Raw genomic sequence first — 24,006 nt, forward strand, 5'->3', positions numbered from 1 at the left:
CTTCCAAGGAGCAAGTGTCTTTTAATTTCATGGCTGCAGTCATCATCTGCAGTGATTTTGGAGCCCAAGAAAATAAAGTCTGTCATTGTTTCCCCATCTACTTGCCATGAAGTGATGGGAACAGATGCCATGATCTTAGTTTTTTTGAATGTTGAGTTTTAAGCCAAGTTTTTCATTCTCTTTCACTTTCCAGACTCTTTAGTTCTTCGCTTTCTGCCAAAAGAGTGCTGTTATCTGTGTATCTGAGGTTATTAATATTTCTCCCTGCAATCTTGATTCCAGCTTGAGCTTCATCCAGTCCAGCATTTCGCAATGATGTACTCTGCATGTAAGTTAAATAAGCAGGGTGACAATATACAGCCTTGATGTACTCCTTTCCCAATTTGGAACCAGTCTGCTGTTCCATGTCCAATTCTAACTGTTGCTTCTTGACCCACATAGATTTCTCAGGAGGCAGGTAAGGTAGGCTGGTATTCCCCTGGGAATACCTCGTAATCCCAGGTAAGGTGGTCTGGAATTCCCAATTTCCATCTTGAATTCCCCAATTCCCTTTAAGAATTTTCCACAGTTTTTTTTTTTTTTTTGATCCACAAAGTCTTTGGCATAGTCAATAAAGCAGAAGTAGATGTTTTTCTGGAACTCTTGCTTTTTCAATGATCCAACAGATGTTGGCAATTTGATCTCTGGTTCCTCTGCCTTTTCTCAAACAGCTTGAACATCTGGAAGTTCATGTTCACGCACTATTGGAACCTAACTTGGAGAATTTTTAGCATTACTTTGCTGGCGTGTGAAGATGAGTCCAATTGTGCGGTAGTTAGAACATTCTTTGACATTGCCTCTCTTAGGGATTGGAATGAAAGCTGAACTTTTCCAGTCCTGTGGCCGCTGCTGAGTTTTCCAAATTTATTAACATTTACTATGTGGCAGGCATTATCTCACCTAATTCTCAAGCAATCATGAATTGTAATTTAATTATCTTCACTCACGTTACTTTTGCTTTCAAAGCTTCCTTAGCTTCCTAACTACTTTCAGCGTATTTTTCAGTCCTCTTTCACACAAGTTAATTTTTAATCCTTCTTCATTAATCCTCTTAACCCATATTATTCTATTCAAACCCAAAGGTTCTGTTCCATGTTGTTTGCGCTTTTCCTTTTTAAAAATTGAGGTACAATTGACATATAACCACATCAAGTTAACATTCACTACACAGTTACGATTTTTTCTTCTTGTGGTGAGAACTTTTCAGATCTACTCTCTTACCCACTTTCAAATATACAGTAGTGTTGTTAACTTCCTTGTGATTTTCTGTGACTTGAGTCTCTGCAGGCTGAATTCTAAACATACTCTTTTATCTCAATACAACCACCTTGTGTATAAAACCTCTGGCAGCTCCCTACTAAACTCTTAGTTCTTTATTCCTCTGACATTTACTTTTAACTTGTTATATTCTTTTGCTTTTTGTGGGACAGGGATGGAAATTTATCTATGTTGTTACTACAGCCTCTTTTGTATTATATGGTTCTCAATAAATGTGTAGAATGAGTTTATACAACTCTTCAGATTTGATTTTACATTGAACGTTATGCCTTCAGTTTTATGTTGATAACTATATATATTAAGAATGATATTAAAGGGACTTCCCTAGTGGTCCAATAGTTAAGACTCAGTGTTCCCAATACAGAGGGCCTGGGTTCAATCCCTGGTCAGGGAACGAGATCCTGTATGCTGCAACTAAGAGCCTGCATGCCTCAATGAAGACTTACCACCCCCATCAAAACAATGATATTATACGTAAGAAAACACATAGTTTCGGCTCTCTAGCACTTCATATATTATTTTTAACTATAGATTTAATTATAGATTTTCAGAGTCTGTCTCCAAGTTAAACTATAAGAACCTGAACCATACCATCCCCTTCAGCTTTCTTGTTAGTAAACAGCCAAGCATCAAGCACCATGGTAGATATAAATGCTTTTTGACAAAATGAGGAAAAATACCTGGGGCAGATGATAGCCTAATAGCAATAATGAGGCTTCAGGTTCAAGTGATGGCAAAACAACTTCTGGAATGAAGGTAAGTTATATATCATTTCTGTATTATAGTACAGTATAATTTTTAATAACTAAACTCCCCATATTTTTTAGATCACTTTCAGATCCTGCCACCTTCTCAAGCTTTTAATATTAACTATATCTTGATTCACTCTAAGTCAATGACAAACTAGATTGTAAACATTTTCATTTATCTTAGCGTGTATTATAGCCATCACTGCTTTGATCATAAAACTACTGATGTCAATTACATATTAAATACACCAATAAAATTAGAGCCTTGGAATGAAAACAGAGATCTAAACAGCCACTTAGTATTTTATATATATACTAAATCACAAAGGAAAATTTTGTGGTAGGAAAAGTCATAAGGAATGAGAGAAAAGAGCTAAATACATGAGAGAAAGGAATGTTATTTCAGCATGTTTTAACTTAGCATTTAGAGTGATACTCAATACTGACATCCAAATGGCTTATTAATTCTATACTAAATGTGGAAACATACCCTTCTAGGATCATGAAGTCCTGCAGGTAGCATTGTGGCGATTTTTCTTCCTTTACATGGACACTTCAATGGATGACCTTTAAAGAATACTAAATGATAACCCTGAACACAAAGAACTGGGGAATTTGACTTTGCACTCTTTGGCCAAGATCCCAGAAATCCATGTGACTTACGAAACTGGAGGCAGAGGAAAAAGAATTTGACTTTTTGATTATATAAATCCATTAATTTAGTCACATTTCTAGTAAAAATGGGGTATTACTTTTTAAAAAGTAAACTAGACCTTAAATAATATAAGCTAACTAGATTCCTCATTCATTCAACAAATGCATATTGAATACCTACTGTGTGCCAATTGCTGGGGTGACAATGATGAAGACTAAAGAGGTCTCTCTCTCTTTTTAAGGAAGACAGGCTGTAAATAATTGCATACAAATAATTTTATTACAGCTTTGAAGGAGTTCCATGTACTTCTCACTCTATGACCTCAATCTGAGTGACTGCAATAACATGATGCTGGCTGGCATAAGGAGATAGAGTTATGTAATACATAATAAGAGCATATATAATGAAACATTAAGTCAAAGAGAACATCTGGGAAGACCGTGAAGTCTTAAACTTTCTAGGAACTGAAAGAAAACTACAGTACAGAAAGCAAGGAGGGTTAATTAAAATTAAGCTGGAGAGTGAAGCAGGCACAGACTGAAGATAGTAGGGAGGAGGGACTTTAAGGTTCACCATACCACACAGAGCTTTGATAGTCATATTAGGATTTTGATTTAGGAGTTAGAAAAGAATTAGTGGTTAATAAGTGAGAGCCTTCACTGGGAATAAAGTGAGTCATAAGTAACTAAGTAGTTTCTGGAAGTGATCTAGAGAATTCTTCTCAGACAAAAGATGAACTATTTTAAAGATTTAAAAAGTTGAGTAGGTAAATCAATGCAGTGTATTCAAATATCACCCACTTCTCCCTGAAATCCAACCACTGTTTCTAAACTGACAAGGAAATGGGGAAGGTGACTAGAGTACAACATAGACATGATTAGCAAAGTTACTGCCTTAGAGTATGAATACAGGCTTTTGAAAGACTTTAACAACTTTCCAGGAATATTCTCACTGCCCTCTTCATTTTGATAACTAATAAATTTCAGTGTAGTTTCAAAAGAAGTCTTCAGGCCTACTCTTCCATACCTTGGACTTCAACTTTCAACATATCTTCAACCTTGGACTATTAACTCCATGTGATGAGGTTTAATAATATCATTACAAATGGAATGTGGACAAGTATGCAATCATTATCCCAAATAAGATAATGGATACAAACATTGAGTAAGTATAAAATCTACCTTTTATTTAAGTAAAGGCAAATCTGAAATACCATAACGTTAAAACCCAAGAGTAAGCTGACCCATAAACACTGCTTTACCATGAAATTTAAGTAACTGCTCTGTACTGAAAAATCTGCAAAAAAGGAGGGAGTATTAATAAATAATTTGAAAAGGTGCTTGCATTCATCATTCTAAACTAAAAAAAATTCATGTTTTTAAACATCATTTTGGAAAATCACTATGAACCAACCCCTCAATGTAAAAATAAATGTATCGGGGCAAATTAGGTGAAGGGTACGTGAAACTTCTCATACTATCATTGCAACTTCTTCTGAATCTAAAATTATTTAAAAAGTTGAAAAAACATATTTGGCTTAAGATTACTTACTTTGATCAATGTAGAATTTGGTGATGAATTAAGAAAAAAAAGTTAAAACAATGAAATCCAGAGTGAAATTTTAAAGCAGAAGTCATGTAAAGTTATGCAAAAAGGATTTAAAGCATTAGGTTCAAATACTGAATATACCATCCACTTGAAGAAGGAAATGACAACCCACTCAGTGTTTCTGCCTGGAGAATTCCATGGACAGAGGAGCCTGGAGGTCTTAAGTCCGTGGGGTCGCAAAGAGTCGGACATGATTGAAGCAACTTAGCATAGCACATACCATCCACTAGCTGAATGACCTAGGACACACCATTTAAAATTTCAAGATTAACTGTGAAAGTCAAATGAGATATGTGGAAACAAAGTTTGTAAATTGTAAAGCCTTGTAAAAATGCTGTTTGTGGTTAAAATTTCCTAGCTTAAAATTCCTTTTTGTAAATATCTGTCCTCATTTTATATCACGTTATCTTTCAACAGAACAAGAACGCACTTCAAAAATGGTATTCAAACAAGGAAATACAGCAACTCAGTTTATTACATGCAGATTCTTCTGCATTGATGCTAACAGTTCACTGGTCCAAAATTACTAAAATACTTAAAAAACTATACATTATGTAAACAAAACATAAATAAGACAGCATAGTTCTTTGTACATATAGTTTAGTATAGGTTGTTAAGGATTTAGGGATATGTACAATTTTACACAATGGACTGCATTTTCACAATGCATAAATATATATATATTTTTTTACAGAAACAAAAATATTATTCCACTAAAGACACAGAATATTGTATCAGAGATACACGCTGCAACAGTCCAAATTCAAGAAGAAACATGTCGATGCAGGTGTGCAAAACCCTAGCTTATTCCAAACTAGTCAAACTTGACTGTTCAATTTATGTCATATAGACAGGTAAATCCTGTCTATTTTAAACAAATAACCTTTGAAAACATACTCACATCAATGAGTGAAACGGCTCCCCAAGAAAATCAAAGCCTTGTTGCAAGCTAATGAAAAGATACATTAACACACACACAAACTATGTATAGTATGTTTTCAACAGTATAATAAACAGTTAAAATTTTTATGGGAGTCAAAACAATGCCCCATTATTTAAAAACTGGCTCGTTTAGTCTAAATTCAAGATGCAGCTGTGTCAGGCTTCTCTAAGCCAGATGACTGAAAAGCAGGGAAGACAGAGGCAGGATTTCGACTGGCAGATACAATTTGAGAGAGTGATGGAGAGACTGAAGAAACCTTAGATGCTGGAGTATTTATGGTATTCAAAATGGCTCCTTCTGGGCTGACCAGTAATTTTTTGACTGACGTGTCCAAATGAAATACTGAAGTGTTACTTGGCAGTGGAGGATTACTAGAACAAATGGCAGAAACCAAAGATGTCTTAGCCAAAAGAGCTGCTGGAGGAGACTTAATTACTGAAGTCAGTGACACTGTTGGTACAGGAGGTGGAACAGAAACTTTAGCAGTTGGGTTTATGATTTGTGGTGCTGCAGGTATTGTGGATAGAGAACTTGCATTCCCAAGAGAGTTTACAATTTTTGTAGAGCTTTTTAGACAATGTTTTACAGGTTGCCCACTTAAAGAATTATTTGATGCTAGTGTGATCTTCTGGGCCAGGTTATCTACTGGCGTAGGCTGAGCACCTTGGCCACTATTAAGAACTAAGGGAGGTCCATATTTTGGATTAGTAGATATAAGAAGAACATGGCTGCCTGCTCCAAGACCTTGTGGTGGAACTATAAACCGGGCTCCATTAATCATGATCTGAGTACCAGGTGCCAAAGGTGTACTGGTGTTGATGACTATTTTTTGCTGAATACAAGGTTCACTGAACTGACTCCCTATTAGACTAGTTACATTTGATGGTGCTGTAGCAGTGTGAATGGCAGTGACACCTGGAGTAGAACTGTAACTAGGGGTCGATTTTAAGAAAGCAGGGGACATTTGCTGGTTTGGCAGAGAAGCAAAATTGGAAATGTTAATTATTTTACCTGGATTTGGTGAAAGGGATGGCAATTCAGTTTGAGGTTTATTTGTGTTTATATTTGTTGGCACTGTAGTTGAAACCCCCGGTGACTGAAACTGGACCGAAGTCCGAGATTGTCTTTTAGAAAGAGATACAGAACGTGTAGCTCCTGGAACTGTTGCTGCTTGTGCAACTGTATTGATTATTTTAGGGGATATAGTCACAGGTGTAGGCAAGGCAACAGTAACAGGGATTTGCAAAGCTGATGTTAGACATTTCGGAGACACTGTTGGTTGTGTAGCTGAAATCAGAACAGATGATGCAAGATGTCCTGTTTTCACAGTTGATATAGCCACAGTGTTTCCGAGATTTGATGTGCAAAGTCTGTTTGACAAACTAGGCATAATTCTTGAAGAGGTATCATTTCCACTGACTAAAACAGGAGGTCGTGTCCCAACTGAGGCAGAGGTTGAGGTCACTGAAACAGAACCCAAAGATACATTTGCTCCTGTTCCTGAAAACATGTTTACTGTTCTTGAAGCAGAAACCACTGATTCATTAACAGGAGTAATATTTTGACTCATAAAATTTGAGCTTACTGGAATTGAACTGCCACTTGTTGACAATGGTAAAACATAGCCCTTGCTACTTTTTTCTTCTCCTTTTGAGGTTACATTTTGCAGTATGTTAATTGACGGTAGAGCTGGCACACTGCCTGAAGTATTAACAATTGCTTGGCCTATGTTTAGCCCAATTTTCACGTCTTTTATCTGAGACACAGTTGGCGATGAATTTATTTTTATTGGTGTTCCCACTGTAGATGGAATTAGTACTATCTGGGGCTGTTCTGGAGGCTTAACATATGTTTTACTCAATGGAGAAGGAAGAGCTTGTTTTAATGGTTCTGCTACAATAGTTGGGGTTGAAGTGCCACTGGGAATTGCAGCATTTATAAAAACTAATTTCTGGGCAGAAACACCTGGAGATGTTGGTGCAGGTGCCACATTAATCGAAGTTCCACTGCCAGAAGAAAGAACAGATGGAGCTGACACCAGCATAAGTTTCTGCACTGGAGTCCCACTGATAGTATCTCCATTTGCTGTTGCTTCTGATCTTGTAACAGGGTAACTTTTTGTGACATAATCTACTTGTTGATGTTTAGCTGGTGTACGAATAACATTTGAACTGGTTTGTCCACAATTTCCTGTTGATACGTTAATTACACTTACCGAACTATTTGCTGTTGATAATAGAGGGCTAGAAGAAACAGAGGACTTTAAGGGAGAGGAGGGCATGGGTGAAGTTTTATCTATCATATGGCCCAAATTACCACTGCAGGAAGGTTGGCTTAATGTAAATTTAAGATTTTTGCCTGTGGATGGATTAAAGCCAGCTGGAATGGAAACAGAAGTAAGTGCTTGGCCAAAAGATGGGAGACTAGATGTAGCAGTTGTTCCAGCTACTGACGAAAAAGCAGATGATGATGAAGCTGTTGATTTTGGTACCAGAAATGCCTGAAGCTGAGGAGCAATAGTGAAAACTGAACTTGAAGATAAACTGTTGGGTGAATTCTGATCTGGATTGGTCTGTACTTTTACAACTCCAGTGTTTCCACCTCGTGTCCTAACAAGAATTGACTGTGAATCTCTTATACACACAGTTTTCAGTTCTTGCTTTGCTTCAGAAGAATCAGCAGTCTGTTGTGCAAAACAGTTGAGGGAACTACTGGAATTTGTAGATCCATTTAGTGTTGTTGCTGATAACTGAGGCTGAACTGTTGAGGAAATGGTGGGTGAAGCAATGGGCTGTGGGAACGCGGCGGCTGAAACTGTGTTCTTGACTTTTCCTGCCTCACTCTGGCTAGTCTTAACTGGTGGTGCTAACAAATTACTTATGGAGGTTACAGATGTCAAAGACTGTGGTCTAGCACTACTCACATTTGACAAAGGGGTAACTGTCTTGTTGAAAGCTGTATTAGGTAGTTGGGTAGAAACAGTTCCTGTTGGGTTGACAAGAACTGATGGTAAAGAAGAGTTTACATTTGCTGTCTGTGGGAAAGATGAACCATGTTGTTCTGTACCTTTTTGTTGAAGTGGTGGTATTTCTTTTGCAACTGCTTTCCCTTCCTTGTGCTGAATCACAAAATTCTTAGGCAGAATGAGAACCTGTTGCATAATTTTTTCTCCTGATTTAGGATCTAGCATAGGTTGCATCTGAATCTTTACAGAGCTGTTATGAAGATCTAAGGGCAACCACTGACCACAGGGCATTTTGTATACCATCTGTAAAGGACCTTTTGTACTGGTGTGGCAGGTCAATGCTGGCTTTATGGGGCTTGCTTCTGGAGGAGATATAACTGGCTTTTCCACAGCAGGGGCACTTCTACCTGTGGAAGGGGGCAGTTGATTTGTTAAGGTCACTTTGTTCCCAATATTCTTTGCAAGCAAGGCCTGAATAGGTTTGGTCCCTTTCTGGAGAGTAGACACTGGTGTTGAATCCAATGAGGCAAACGACTCTGGACACAGTGGCTCTGTATGCTTTGATTCATTCAAACAGTCCATCTGCACATCACCTTCTGCATTCTCAACCACTGTCTCATTTGTGCTTAACTTTGCTTTCTTCCTTGGGGAAAGCTCTTTTGTGCTATCATCCAGGTAACTAATTTGCTTGGACTGTCGTTTAAGTGTTTTAGGCAGTGTCTTCAGTACATCTTTAGAAGGCAATTCCTTTTTCAACAACTTACTTCTGGCCATAGGAAAATCTATTTCTGACAATTTCATATCATCTGAAAATGATAAAAACAAGCATTTTGTTTATATAAAACAACAACTGAATAGCAATGATAAGATCAATTATAAACAAAGAAAGTCAATCTTTGATCCAGCGATTTATTAAAAAAACTGTAGTGCGATTCAAGTCTCAGTACCACTGATGGAAATTAAGGTAAGGAGACCATTGACATGGTTATCCTCATACTGTAACCATTCCCAAGAACAACATATTATTAATGAGAAAATTATGTTTGGTCAGATTCTGCTGCCAATACAAGTGTAAAAGGACTTTACAACTTGAGATACTCAAGCCAGCAATTAGGGCTCAGAATTTAGAGTAGACTAGTACTCTACTAGTCTACTTTTCTCCTTCTAGACAGAGAAATCTTCATATCAAAGAGAGACGTTTCTCCCTATTTTCTTTTTTTTAGAGAGAGACTGTAAAGAATAAAAAACATTCAGTTTTTTTCTGCTGTTCAATTATTCCTACAGTAAAAAATTTATGTTCATATCTGGTCAAATTGGGCTGACGAGAAGTTACACCTTTTCAATTCACCAAAGACATGAAATGTAATAGGTTAATACATTTCTAAGCACAAATTTTCATACCTATCAGATAACTAAGGAAAGTTATTTAACTGGATTTACAGAATAATATAATCTGACAAATTGAAAGGAATTAAAGATAATCTTATCCAGCCTCCTTATAAGAATGAGGTGTCCACTCTAGTCACATTAGGTCATCAACATAAAAAATAAAAACAAAAAACACTTCACAATTATTAGGGACTTGCCAAGTTCCATTTAAGCAACATCACATATAGTGTTTCAAAAATAACAACAATAAAAAGAAGAGGATACACCTATTTCAAAGGGATTGTATATTAATGATGTGTGGTCTATACTGAGCAATAACTTGCCTATAGTTTGGAGTCAGGTACTGGTTCTAGAAACTCCTAGAACAGTAATAATGACTCCAAAGAATCTTTAATAAGTCATTAGCACAGCTTCAAACATAATAGATTTCCCCAATCAATAAACCTCATTAACCAGACTATCTTCTATCTCCACAAAAGATACTAAAATTTCTCTTTGTGCTTGTAGTGTTGATTTAAAGAAAGTTTGAATGCCCACCTAAATCAAAATGATCCTTCTCCAGGATATCTAGAGGTTCTGTGGTGTCTACAGACTTGCTACTGATTTCTACTTTAGGGGTTTCTCTTCCAGGATCTCCTTCACCTTCTTCACTAGTCCACAGTTCTCTAGCAAATTTATCATGATCAGGCTGTCTTCTAAAATCATCGTAGTCTTTCTTTAGGCGACTCCTGAAATAAAATATTCAGCATAAAAATACGTATGTGTTAATCTCTTGGAAGCTAAAGTAACTCAGTATTTCAAACTATTTATTTCAGTATTTTCAATTAAGTCACTAAACCTATATTTTAATCAAGTGTGTGTAAGATGCCAATGATGATTGTTCAAGAAGACACAACACAAGGTGTAGGCATAGGAAACTTAAAGATTCTATCTGTAAAGTATTTGCACATACCTCCCACTGTCATTTTAAAGGCTACTGGGAGACCTATTAAATGTGAAAATGTGAAAAAGATTAACTTTTTTCTCTAGCTACACTGACAGAAATAGACTTGAGATAGTCTTAAAATTGATTATAATACTGTTTAAAAGGTCACTTAAAAGCATTAATCAAAAAATTCTAAGAAACAATATTTATTATTTTTGACTCCTACAAAGAGTAACAAACAAAAATAATCCTTCATTTAATACTGAAAGCAATCCTATCTAAACCTTGGGTCTCACTAGAATTTTTTTTTTAAATTAAGTATAGGAAAACAAAGCTGGAAAGTGATCCTTTTCACATAAAAACAGTACTTATGTTTCTATGAAACTACAAGAGATAGAAACATTTCCAAGTGATTGCATGGTATTTTAAAAATCCTTTATTATTCATTTGCTTTCAGTTGAGTTTCTCTATTGTATTTTAATCTTTGTTTATTTTGTTTGTTTAAAAAAATCTGAACATACATTCTCCAATTTACTTTTGCTACAAATCCCTATCTGTGCATACCGGAGTTTAAATCTCACCTCTGTCACTAAGCAGTTGTAAGACTTCAGACAAGTTCCTTAAACTTTCTAAGCATCAGTTTACTTATATGTACAAAGATACTTATCTCATAGTTATGTGTGGCACATAAATATTTAACAAATGTTAGTTAATAATTACTCTCAATGTATTTACGTTTCAATGATTGCTTAAGGGTTTTACAGAGCAGATGAGAGCTATAAGATAATAGACTGGATTATCAAAGGATAACTAAATTTAATTTCCTTTTGGCATCTGGTCCCATCACTTCATGGGAAATAGATAGGTAAACAGTGGAAACAGTGTCAGACTTTATTTTTTTGGGCTCCAAAATCACTGCAGATGGTGACTGCAGCCATGAAATTAAAAGACGCTTACTCCTTGGAAGGAAAGTTATAACCAACCTAGACAGCATATTCAAAAGCAGAGACATTACTTTGCCAACAAAGGTCCGTCTAGTGAAGGCTATGGTTTTTCCTGTGGTCATGTATGGATGTGAGAGTTGGACTGTGAAGAAAGCTGATTGCCGAAGAATTGATGCTTTTGAACTGTGGTGTTGGAGAAGACTCTTGAGAGTCCCTTGGACTGCAAGGAGATCCAACCAGTCCATTCTGAAGGAGCTCAGCCCTGGGATTTCTTTGGAGGGAATGATGCTGAAGCTGAAACTCCAGTACTTTGGCCACCTCATGAGAAGAGTTGACTCATTGGAAAAGACTGCTGCTGGGAGGGATTGGGGGCAAGAGGAGAAGGGGATGACAGAGGATGAGATGGCTGGATGGCATCACTGACTCAATGGACGTGAGTCCGAGTGAACTCCGGGAGTTGGTGATGCACAGGGAGGCCTGGTGTGCTGCGATTCATGCGACTGAACTGAACTGAAAGGGGGGTAGTATAAAGTTTCTCCCTTCTCAGTCTTCTTCTCACCTTGGCTAAAGACTTTGCTCTTTATTTCACAGAAAATGGAAGAAGCAATCAGACAAGAACTTTCATATGCTCACACCTTGTCTGCAACTTAAGACCTTCCTCTGTACTCATATTCTCCATCTAACCCCCTCATATTCTCTAAGCTGACCCCTCCAACTTATGCATCCTCCCTCAACTAGTCAAGAATCTCCAAATTACCTTCCATTGTCTGATCCATTTCTGCCTCTCTATTTGATCATTTCCGCCAGTATACAAACATGTTATTTCTCCCAGGAAGAAAAACAAACAAGGACAAAAACAAAACTAAAGCACTCTCTTGACTCCAACTTGTCCTTCCAGGTACTGCCCTACTTCTCTGCTCTACTTTTATAGAAAAACTCCAATTCCTCACCCCTCATTCTCTTCAAAAGACTAAGACTTTTACCCTCATTTTCCTCAGTTCATCATGAGCAGTTTCCTTTTTGAGACTTTTTTTTTAACCTGTTTCTAAAACATCACTATTTCTCTTGGTTATGCTCCATCTTGCTAAATATTCCTCCTCAGTATCTTCTGCTGAGTCCTACCATCTCCACCACATCTAAATGCTGGAATGCCCCAGGGTTCAGTCTCTTAACTGTGCTCATATACTAGGTGATTTCTATTATCTCATAGCATAAGTATAATCTATATCCTGACAACCCCCAAATTTATATCTTTACTCTGGCTTACTCCCTTGAATTGCAACTCATATACTAAACTGCTTATTCAGTATCTCCAATTAGATGGCTGAAAGGGATATCAAACTTAACATGTTGAAATCCTAACTCCTCAATCCATCCCCTCCCCAAAATTCTGTTTCCTCTATCTCAACTATTGGCAATTTCATTATTCTAGCTGTTTAGATAAAAATATTGGCACCACCCTTTTCTCATTTTTTTTCTGACACTCCATATGCAAGTCTTAAGGAAATTCTACCAATCTTACTTTCAAGATATATCCAGAATTCAACCACTCTTTGCTGTTTGCATTGCTACTACTGTCGTCCAAGCCACTATCATTTTTCACCTGGACTACTGCTAAGCGTAACTGATTTCCTGCCTGTATCTTTGTGCCACTCTAATCTCAACCAAGTAGGCAGAAGGGAGTACTTTAAAAAAAGTCAGATCATGTAATTCCTGTTTAAAACCCTTCAAAGGCTTCTTGTCTCAGAGTAAAAGCCAAACTCCTTAAATTCCTATATGGTCTGGCTGTGTTGGTGTTCAGTCATTATTTCCGACTCTTTGCTACCCATGGACTGTAGCATGCCAGGCTCCTCTGTCCTCCATTATCTCCCAGAGTTTGCTCAAATTCATGTCCACTGAGTTGGTGACGCTATAACCATCTCATCCTCTGATGCCCTGCTTTTGCTCAAGGTGCAATACTTTGGCCACCTGATGTGAAGAGCTGACTCACTGGAAAAGATATGATCTGGCTACCTTTCTCTGTATTTCTCTGACTCTCAACTCTTACCACTTTCCTTCTCATTCACTCAGCTCTCCTTATGCTCACCCCTTTGCATTTCCTACAAATGTCAAACATGCTTTCAACCTTAATGTTTCTGCATCTTAGATATCCACATGGTTCTCTTCCCTATTTCCTTAAGGTCTCTTCAAATACCAACTCATCAAGGAAACTTTACCCAACATCCTGTAAAAAAAGCAATCATTATCCCATCTAAACCAAGCATTTCTTTCTTTTTTAAAAAGTATTTATTTATTTTTGGCTGTGTTGGGATTTTGTTGCCACGCTTGGGCTTTCTCTAGTTGCGGTGAGTGGGGGCTTCTCTCTACTTGTGATGCACGGGCTTCTCATTGCAGTGGCTTCTCTTGTTGAGAAGCATGGGCTCTAGGGTGTGCAGGCTTCAGTACTTGCAACACATGGGCCCTAGAATGTGGTGGCTTCAACAGTTGTGGCCCATGGGCTTCATTGCTCCAAAGCAAGTGAAATCTTCCTGGACCAGGGATCAAACCTGTGTCCCCTACATTGACAGACGGATTTTTAACCACTGGACCACCAGGGAAGTCCAAAGCAAGCATTTCCTTTTTTTTTTTTCCTGTATAGCACAGTGAACTATATTCAATATCCTGTGATAAACCATTATGAAAAAGATGAAAAAGAATACAGTATATAGATGAGTCACTTTGCTGTGTAGCAGAAATCAACACATTGTAAATCAACTATACTTGAATAAAATACATGTAAAACATTTTAATTATAGGATAATTGCTTTACAATATTGTGTTGGCCTCTGCCTTACATTAACATGAATCAGCCATAGGTATACGTAAGTTCCTTCCCTCGTGAACGTCCCTCCCTCTAGTTGTCACCTCATCCCATTCCTCTAGTTGTCACAAAGCACCTGATTTGAGTTCCCCACGTCATGCAGCAACTTTCCACTGCCTATCTATTTTACATATTGTAATTTATATGCAAAATAAGTATATCTTATTGCCTTTAACCAGCTTCATTTTTCTTCACAGCACTTATCATATCTGGCATTTGAGTTTGTCTGAATAGACATAACTAGTAAGGAGATTCAATCAATAACAACAACAAAATCTCTAGACATTTCTCCAAAGACACATAAATTGCCAATAAGCACTTAACAAATGTACTTAATTTTACTAATTATTAGGGAAGTGGAAATCCAAACTACAGTGATATACCACATTATACTCATTAGGATGGCTATTAAAAAAACAGAAAAAAACAAATGCTGGTGAGGATGTGGAGAAACTGGAATTCTTGTACATTTATGATGGGAATGTAGAATTGTACAGACAGTATAGAAAACAATATGACAGTTCCACAAAAAATCAGGTTTATGAGGTCTATCTTCTTTGTGAAATGCACCTTCTATCATTTAAAATATTCATCTTTGTTTCATTTAGAAAGAAATTAAAAGTAGAATTACCATAGTCCACTTCTAGGTATACATCCCCAACACTTGAAAGCATGGTCTTAGATATTTGTACACCCATGTTCACAGCAGCATTATTCATAATAACTAAAACATGAAAAGCCTCCCAAATGCCCATTACAGATGAATGAATAAGTAAAATGTGGTATATGCATAAAATGCAATATTTAGTTCAGTTGTTCAGTCGTGTCCAACTATTTGCGACCCCATGGACTGCAGCTTGCCAGGCATCCCTGTCCATTACCAACTCCTGGAATTTACTCAAACTCATGTCCATTGAGTCGGTGATGCCATCCAACCATCTCATCCTCTTTTGTCCCCTTCTCCTCCCGCCTTCAATCTTTCCCAGCATCAGGGTCTTTTCAAATGAGTCTTTTTTTTTTTTTTTAATTCAGTCTTTAAAAGGAAGTAAACTCTACAACATAGATGAACCTTGAAAACACTATGCTAAGTGAAATAAAGACAGTCGTGAAAAGACAAATATTTTATATTATATGATGTACTTAGAGTGATGCTTTCTAAGGCCCACTTGACTTCACATTCCAGGATGTCTGGCTCTAGGTCAGTGATCACACCACCGTGATTATCTTGGTTGTGAAGATCTTTTTTCTACAGTTCTTCTGTGTATTCTTGCCATCTCTTCTTAATATCTTCTGCTTCTGTTAGGTCCATACCATTTCTGTCCTTTATCGAGCCCATCTTTGCATGAAATGTTCCCTTGGTATCTCTAATTTTCTTGACGAGATCTCTAGTCTTTCCCATTCTGTTGTTTTCCTCTATTTCTTTGCATTGATTGCTGAGGAAGGCTTTCATGCCTCTTCTTGCTATTCTTTGGAACTCTGCATTCAGATGTTTATATCTTTCCTTTTCTCCTTTGCTTTTCACTTCTCTTCTTTTCATAGCTATTTGTAAGGCCTCCCCAGACAGCCATTTTGCTTTTTTGTATTTCTTTTCCACAGGGATGGTCTTGATCCCTGTCTCCTGTACAATGTCATGAACCTCCGTCCACAGTTCAACAGATCTAGTCCCTTAAATTTATTTCTCACTTCCACTGTATAATCATAAGGGATTTGATTTAGGTCATACCTGCAGATGACACCACCCTTATGGCAGAAAGTGAAGAGGAATTAAAAAGCCTCTTGATGAGAGTGAAAGAGGAGAGTGAAGTTTAAATTGACTTAAAGCTCAACATTCAGAAAACGAAGATCATGGCATCTGGTCCCATCACTTAATGGCAAATAGATGGGGAAACAGTGGAAACAGTGTCAGACTTTATTTTGGGGGGCTCCAAAATCACTGCAGATGGTGACTGTAGCCGTGAAATTAAAAGACACTTAGTCCTTGGAAGGAAAGTTATGACCAACCTAGACAGCATATTGAAAAGCAGAGACATTACTTTGCCAACAAAGGTCCATCTAGTCAAGGCTATGGTTTTTCCAGTAGTCATGTATGGATGTGAGAGTTGGACTGTGAAGAAAGCTGAGCGCCGAAGAATTGATGCTTTTGAACTGTGGTGTTGGAGAAGACTCTTGAGAGTCCCTTGGACTGCAAGGAGATCCAACCAGTCCATTCTGAAGGAGATCAGCCCTGGGATTTCTTTGGAAGGAATGATGCTAAAGCTGAAACTCCAGTACTTTGGCCACCTCATGTGAAGAGTTGACTCATTGGAAAAGACTCTGATGCTGGGAGGGGTTGGGGGTACGAAGAGAAGGGGACGACAAAAGATGAGGTGATTGGATGGCATCACCGACTCGATGGACGTGAGTTTGAGTGTACTCTGGGAGTTGGTGATGGACAGGGAAGCCTGGCGTGCTGCAATTCATGGGGTCGCAAAGAGTCGGACACGACTGAGTGACTGAACTGAACTTAAGAGTAGTCAAAATTAAAGACACAGAAAGTACAATGGTGGTTGCTAGGGGATGGGGGAAGGAAGGTACAGAGTTTCAGTTTCACAAGATGAAGAGTTCTGGAGATGGATGGGCTAAGAGAAACACAACATTATGAATGTTAAAAAAACTGGTATTAAATATACCACTGAACCATACACTTAAAACTAGTTAAGACAGTGAATTTTATTTGTGCATTTTACCACAATGAAAAAAACTGGGGGGAAAAAAATATAAACCACACAGTAGGGGTTTTGTTTAATTAACATTACCTTGTCAGGACTTAGGAAGTGCCTTGCACACAGGCTCAAAGATATCTGAACTACAAATCAATGGGATACTACTAATTCCAGGACATCTTCCATAATCATAAAGTATGAGTGTTAAACTAAGTGAAACAGATAATAAAGCTTGATTTACCTGTTTCTTTGAAAAGCTTTCATTAACTTTGGTTCCCATGGCAGCAATTCGTTTAAAAGACGTATCAATGTACTATGCAATTCTTTTACAGCTTGCCTCCGATGATACCATTTGCCCTAAAAACACAATTTGAAAAGTAAATCCTTTAGATTTAATCTAAAAGTCAACATCAAGACTTATTTTCTGAGTAAAAAACAAAACAAAATGCCGATACCCATCAAATAAGTACATATCTCTTCTTCAGAAGGTTGCAGAAAGGAGAAAAATATCCTATAATAAATCTTCTTTGATATACTTTAAAGATTTTCAACTATACAGGAGAAATCTAAAACCCGTTGAATCAAACCAGGACATAAAAAGTTTTCTAAAGCTTTTAATTGGGTCAATTATAAATATTCAATAAATTACAAAAATGCATGTAAAGATACAAACATTCATATAATTATGTAAATTATATGGCTCATTTCTGTAATATTTTTGTAATTTTTCCAAAAGGCTGGGGGGAAAAAAAAAAGAGAAAAACCCAAATTGTTATCATGTCCAAAAGCAGTCCTCTTAACAAACTTCCTTAGGAAATTTTACAATTATTTTATTTACAAATGTTTTCAGCACAGAAAAGCAAACAAGTGGTCACCATTTCGATTATTTTTATGCTATACTAAGGGATAATAACTTGACACCCGCCCCCCCAACCCCGCCATTTGCTAAGTATTATCCTAAGTATTTCATTCATACATGGAGAGAAAGAGACAGGGAGAGAGAGATTAAGTGAGCATGAGTGTGTACACGAAACAGCAGTTACAAAAACCTTCTAAGGTGTGTGCATTTTTAGTCTTACTTAACAAAAGATGAAACTAAGGGTCAGCGAGATTAAATGACTTGTTTAAAGGTTCTCTGACTTAAACCCAGATCTGCCTGTTGGTGTAGTCCAAGTTCTAGAACTAACTATATTACTACCTCTTAAAAACTGTATCACATAAATTCAGTCTGACACAGGTTATAAAAATCTCTAGTAAAGATATATTTCACCGTACCCATAAAATTATTTCCATACCATAGGAACAATAAGATTATAGAAGTTATATCTTTAGGTAAGCTACTGCTCCACATCTATCAACATCACCACCACTATCACTATTATCATTTACTGTTATATAACCATGTTGTAATTTTTATTTGGTAAACAGCTTTGAAATATAATTTACATACCACACAGTCCACTCATTTTACTTCGTTTATAACAAAAACATACAAGTAAATGTTACAGATCACATTCAACCTGCATGAAACTAGATTTCATCCCACAGGAACTCTGAGTCACATTTGTATACAGGCAGAATATTAAGGCAGAAAAATAACCACTCCCTAGAGTAGAGCATAGGAGAAGGCAATGGCACCCCACTCCAGTACTCTTGCCTGGAAAATCCCATGGACAGAGGAGCCTGGTAGGCTGCAGTCCATGGGGTCGCTAGGATTTGGACATGACTGAACGACTTCACTTTCACTTTTTACTTTCATGTATTGGAGAAGGAAATGGCAACCTACTCCAGTGTTCTTGCTTGGAGAATCCCAGGGACGGGGAAGCCTGGTGGGCTTCTGTCTATGGGGTCGCACAGAGTCGGACACAACCGAAGTGACTTAGCAGCTGCAGAGTAAAGGATATACTAATCTGTGCATAAAATTCCCAACTTTATTTGTGTCTTCTTAGCAGCATAACAAATTATTACATGTGAAAAAATTTCAAGAAAAGTTAATTTTTATTTCATATACTAACCTGAACAGACATCTTGTCAAAAGCTTTCTAAAAGGACCCAACTAACAACAGGTTATACCTCAAGTTATTTTTCTCAAAGGAAAGCACTCATTGTAACCCATGAAAGTAAAACTACTAGACTATGAACAATAAAACTTAGCAAAAAAATACTTTTAACCTATGGAAAGCTATCTGAAGAAGATGAAAAGGCAGATGATAGTCACCCTAAATCCTTTTTGGAATGAGGTAAGATTTTGTTTCAATAAAAAATAGAAAATAGGTAGATGGAGAAGACTTTTCCCTTTAACAAGGCGTATTAACAACATTCCTTTTTCTACATCTCAACTTTTATTTGGTTCAAAAATGAAATGGTGACTGTGGAAATAAACTTTTCCTAAGCTAAAGAGGGAAAGTCGCTCAGTCATGTCCAACTCTTTGCTACCCTATGGACTATACAGTCCATGGAATTATACAGGCCAGAATACTGGAGAGGGTAGCTGTTCCCTTCTCCAGGGAATCTTCCAACCCAGGGATTGAACCCAGGTCTCCTGCACTGCAGGCAGACTCTTAACCAGCTGAGCCACCAGGAAGATGATGCTGTTAAAGTGCTGCACTCAATATGCCAGCAAATTTGGAAAACTCAGCAGTGGCCACAGGACTGGAAAAGGTCAGTTTTCATTCCAATCCCAAAGAAAGGCAATGCCAAAGAATGTTCAAACTACTGCACAATTGCACTCATCTCACACGCTAGCAAAGTAATGCTCAAAATTCTCCAAGCCAGGCTTCAACACTACATGAACTGTGAACTTCCAGATGTTCAAGCTAGATTTAGAAAAGGCAGAGGAACCAGAGATCAAATTGCCAACATCCGTTGAATCATTGAAAAAGCAAGAGAGCTCCAGAAAAACATCTACTTCTGCTTTATTAACTATGCCAAAGCCTTTGACTGTGTGGATCACAACAAACGGTGGAAAATTCTTCAAGAGATGGGAATACCAGACAACCTAACCTGACTCCTGATAAATCTGTATACAGGTCAAGAAGCAAGAGTTAGAATAGGACATGGAACAACAGACTGGTTCCAAATTGGGAAAGGAGTACCTCAAGGGTGTATATCTCACCCTGCTTATTTAACTTAAATGCAGAGTACATCATACAAAATGCCAGGCTGGATGAAGCACATGCTGGAATCAAGATTGCTGGGAGAAATATCAATAACCTTAGATACACAGAAAACACTCACCCTTATGGCAGAAAGCAAAGAGGAACTAAAGAGCCTCTTGATGAAAATGAAAGAGGAGAATGAAAAAGTTGGCTTAAAACTCAACATTCAGAAAACTAAGATCATAGCATTTGGTCCCATTACTTCATGGCAAACAGATGGGGAAACAGTGGAAACAGTGAGAGACTATTCTTTTGGGCTCCAAAATCACTGCAGATGGTGACTGCAGCTGTGAAATTAAAAGATGCTTGCTCCTTGGAAGAAAAGCTATGACCAACCTAGACAGCATTTTAAAAAGCAGAGACATTCCTTTGCTAACAAAGGTCTGTCTAGTCAAAGCTATGGTTTTTCCAGTAGTCATGTATGGATGTGAGAGTTGGTGTGAGAGTTGGACCATAAAGAAAGCTAAGTGCCGAAGAATTTATGCTTTTGAACTGTCATGCTGGAGAGGACTCTTGAGAGTCGCTTGGACTGCAAGGAGATCAAGTCAGTTAGTTCTAAAGGAAATCAGTCCTGAATATTCATTGGAAGGACTGATACTGAAGCTGAAACTCCAATACTTTGGCCACCTGATTCGAAGAATTGACTCAGTGGAAAAGACCCTGATGCTGGGAAAGATTGAAAGCAGGAGGAGAAGGGGATGGCAGAGGAGGAGATGGTTGGATGGCATCACCAACTTGACGGACATTAGTTTGAGAAAGCTACCCGAACTGGTGATGGACACAGAGGCCTGTCGTCCTTAAGCCCATGGGGTCACAAAGAGTCAGACACGACTGAGCAACTGAACTAAACTGAACTGAAGCTAAGGAGAGCAGAAAGAGGAAAGATATAAGGAATGAAGCTGGGGAGAATATGCTCTTCCTGGTATAATTAAATGGAAAAGTGTTAAAAGACTAGGGGGTGCCAGCATGCTGAATTCCTTATTGTGCGTGCAAGCTAAGTCACATCAGTTGTGTCAGATTCTTTGCGACCCTATGAACTGTAGAGCCCACCAGGATCCTCTTGTCCATGAGATTCTCTAGGCAAGAATACTGGAGTGGACAGCCATGCCTTCCCCCAGTTATTAACTGGAAGTTAATATGAAGAAGAATGACAGATTTAACCTAGGCAGTATGGTTGCTGTATAAGTTAGCATAGTGGTGGTGGAGCAGGGAATACAGAACTAACAGAATTGCAGGACGTTTAGGACTAGGTAGTTGAGGCACATGAAGTGGAGACTGTATAACTGGATACTATTTCAAGACATTTATCAGCTCTGTTTGCGTTTTGACTAAATTACAATATTAATTTTTATAGGAAAGAATTTGAAACATATTAGGAAGACTTTACCTTTTGATTTTATTTTGGTTACTAAATTTTAATTAATCTAATGCCCAGAAAATATATGACTGAACTAACAGCACACAGGGAAGGGGTCATATAAATTCATCAGAGAACAGACTTCTAACTTTCGTATAACTCTGTTTCACCCACTGACCTGTTTGTAAATGTCTAAGGTCTTTTAATTTTATATATGTTTTTTTGGCCTTCTTCCCTTTCTTTAGTCTAAATATTTGCAACTTGGGGTAGTGATGGTGTGGCTCCTAATTTATATTCGAAAATGCCTATTTAATCACTCTGTATTTCAAAAAAAGTTTATTATTTCCATAACACAAATTACAGAAAGTAAAGGCTGATAAAATGTTTGACTACAGAAGATACACATAAAGGATATAATGACCTCAACAAAAGGGCATCCCTATACCTGCCATGGGGTATGTGTGTTATCGATCAAAAGGTGGGACATGTTTAAAAAAAAAATTCAGACTCACTACTCTGGGACTGGTGTTTGATGCAGTAGTGTACTTTAATCATTTAACAGTAAAAGAGAAACTCACACTGCTTGTTTCATTTATTATCTTCTTTGGTCAATATAACCCAAATGGATTTAAAATAGTGTGTTCTTTTCTACCCAGTGCTGATCTCAAGAGTATCACAGTATACAATGAAACTAATGTAGAGAACTTATGAATTTTTAAATAAAGTTAGCCAAATGGTAATAATCTGACTTAACTTAGATCTAATATAAAATAAAAATCCATTTAAAATCAAATAAGTATTTCCTGAACTTTCAATCAGATTAACTGAAAGTTAGCAATAGCTTTTATGACTGACCAACTTTATATACACAGATAAAGGAAAAACTATCATGATTCTAGGATGAAATTTTTAAAGCTAAAGGGGAACTTGGCAGACATAATTTTACAGATGGAAAATGTTTAAGGTAAACAGAGAAGTACTTGTAGGTGGGAGAGACTTTAGAACTTTAGATCTCCTGAATGCTAAAATCCATTTTCTTTCCACTGCACAAAGCCACTTCTCATGGCTTACATACAGACAGTCCCTAAAGAACAGACTGTATTGTGTAATTCCTATATTTACATATTTCTGTGATGCAAATATTAAAATCTCTAAAATTTACATTAATTAAAATAATACTTAAAACTATGGTGATCTAAAGTTTAAAAGTGAATTAAAAAACAAGGAAAACAGCAAGCTCCCCATCTCCAAATACATGACAATATGGCTACAATGAAAATCAGAAAGGCTCTTACAATCTTCATCTGCACTGATCAATAGAGAATAAAAGATAAAGATGGTAGGTAGACAAAAATTTAGAGATGAGCTAACATCTATCCTACTCAAACTCTTCCAGAAAATTGCAGAGGAAGGTAAACTACCAAACTCATTCTATGAGGCCACCATCACCCTAATACCAAAGCCTGACAAAGATGCCACAAAAAAAGAAAACTTCAGGTCAGTATCACTGATGAACATGGATGCAAACATCCTTAACAAAATTCTAGCAAACAGAATCCAACAACATATTAAAAAGATCAACATCATGACCAAGTGGGCTTTATCCCAGGGATGCAGCGTTCGTCAATATTCGCAAATCAATCAATGAGACACATCACATTAACAAATTGAAAGATAAAAACCATATGATTATCTCAATAGATACACAGAAAGCCTTTGACAAAATCAACATCCATTTATGATAAAAACCCTCCAGAAGGCAGGCATAGAAGGAACATACCTCAACATACTGCTACTGCTAAGTCACTTCAGTCGTGTCCGACTCTGTGCGACCCCGTAGACGGCAGCCCACCAGGCTCCCCCGTCCCTGGGATTCTCCAGGCAAGAACACTGGAGTGGGTTGCCATTTCCTTCTCCAATGCATGAAAGTGAAAAGTGAAAGGGAAGTTGCTCAGTCATGTCCGACCCTCAGTGACCCCATGGACTGCAGCCTTCCAGGCTCCTCCATCCATGGGATTTTCCAGGCAAGAGTACTGGAGTGGGGTGCCATTGCCTTCTCTGACATAATAAAAGCTATATATCATAAATTCATCGCAAACATTATCCTCAAAGGTGAAAAATTGAAAGCATTTCCCCTAAAGTCAGGAACAAGACAAGGATGCCCAGTTTCACCACTACTATTCAACATAGTTTTGGAAGTTTTAGCCATAGCAATCAGAGAAGAAAAAGAAATGAATTGAAATTGGAAAAGAAGAAGTAAAACTCCTACTGTTTGCAGATGACATGATTCTCTACATAGAAAACCCTAAAGACTCCACCAGAAAATTACTAGAGCTAATCAATGAATATAGTAAAGTTGCAGGATATAAAATTAACACAGAAATCCCTTGCATTCCTATACACTAACAATGAGAAAACAGAAAGAGAAATTAAA

General features: G+C 37.4%; 1 protein-coding gene across 3 annotated transcripts in view; it reads right to left on the reverse strand.

Annotated features, from left to right (window-relative positions):
- Positions 1-4,772: 4,772 nt before the first annotated feature.
- Positions 4,773-24,006, reverse strand: part of KIAA2026 (KIAA2026 ortholog) — a 107,619-nt gene continuing 88,385 nt past the window's right edge. For all 3 annotated transcript variants that reach the window (XM_010833823.1, XM_010833821.1, XM_010833824.1), the window contains 3 exons: positions 17,299-17,414; positions 10,164-10,354; positions 4,773-9,043 (listed from right to left, as the gene is read on the reverse strand). In XM_010833823.1, coding sequence (XP_010832125.1) covers positions 5,412-9,043; positions 10,164-10,354; positions 17,299-17,414 — 3,939 coding nt within the window. In that variant the 3' untranslated portion in view covers positions 4,773-5,411. The remainder of the gene's footprint in view (positions 9,044-10,163; positions 10,355-17,298; positions 17,415-24,006) is intronic.

This window comes from Bison bison, unplaced genomic scaffold (genome assembly GCF_000754665.1).
Source record: "Bison bison bison isolate TAMUID 2011002044 unplaced genomic scaffold, Bison_UMD1.0 scf7180017863936, whole genome shotgun sequence".
Classification (NCBI taxonomy): Eukaryota; Metazoa; Chordata; class Mammalia; order Artiodactyla; family Bovidae; genus Bison; species Bison bison.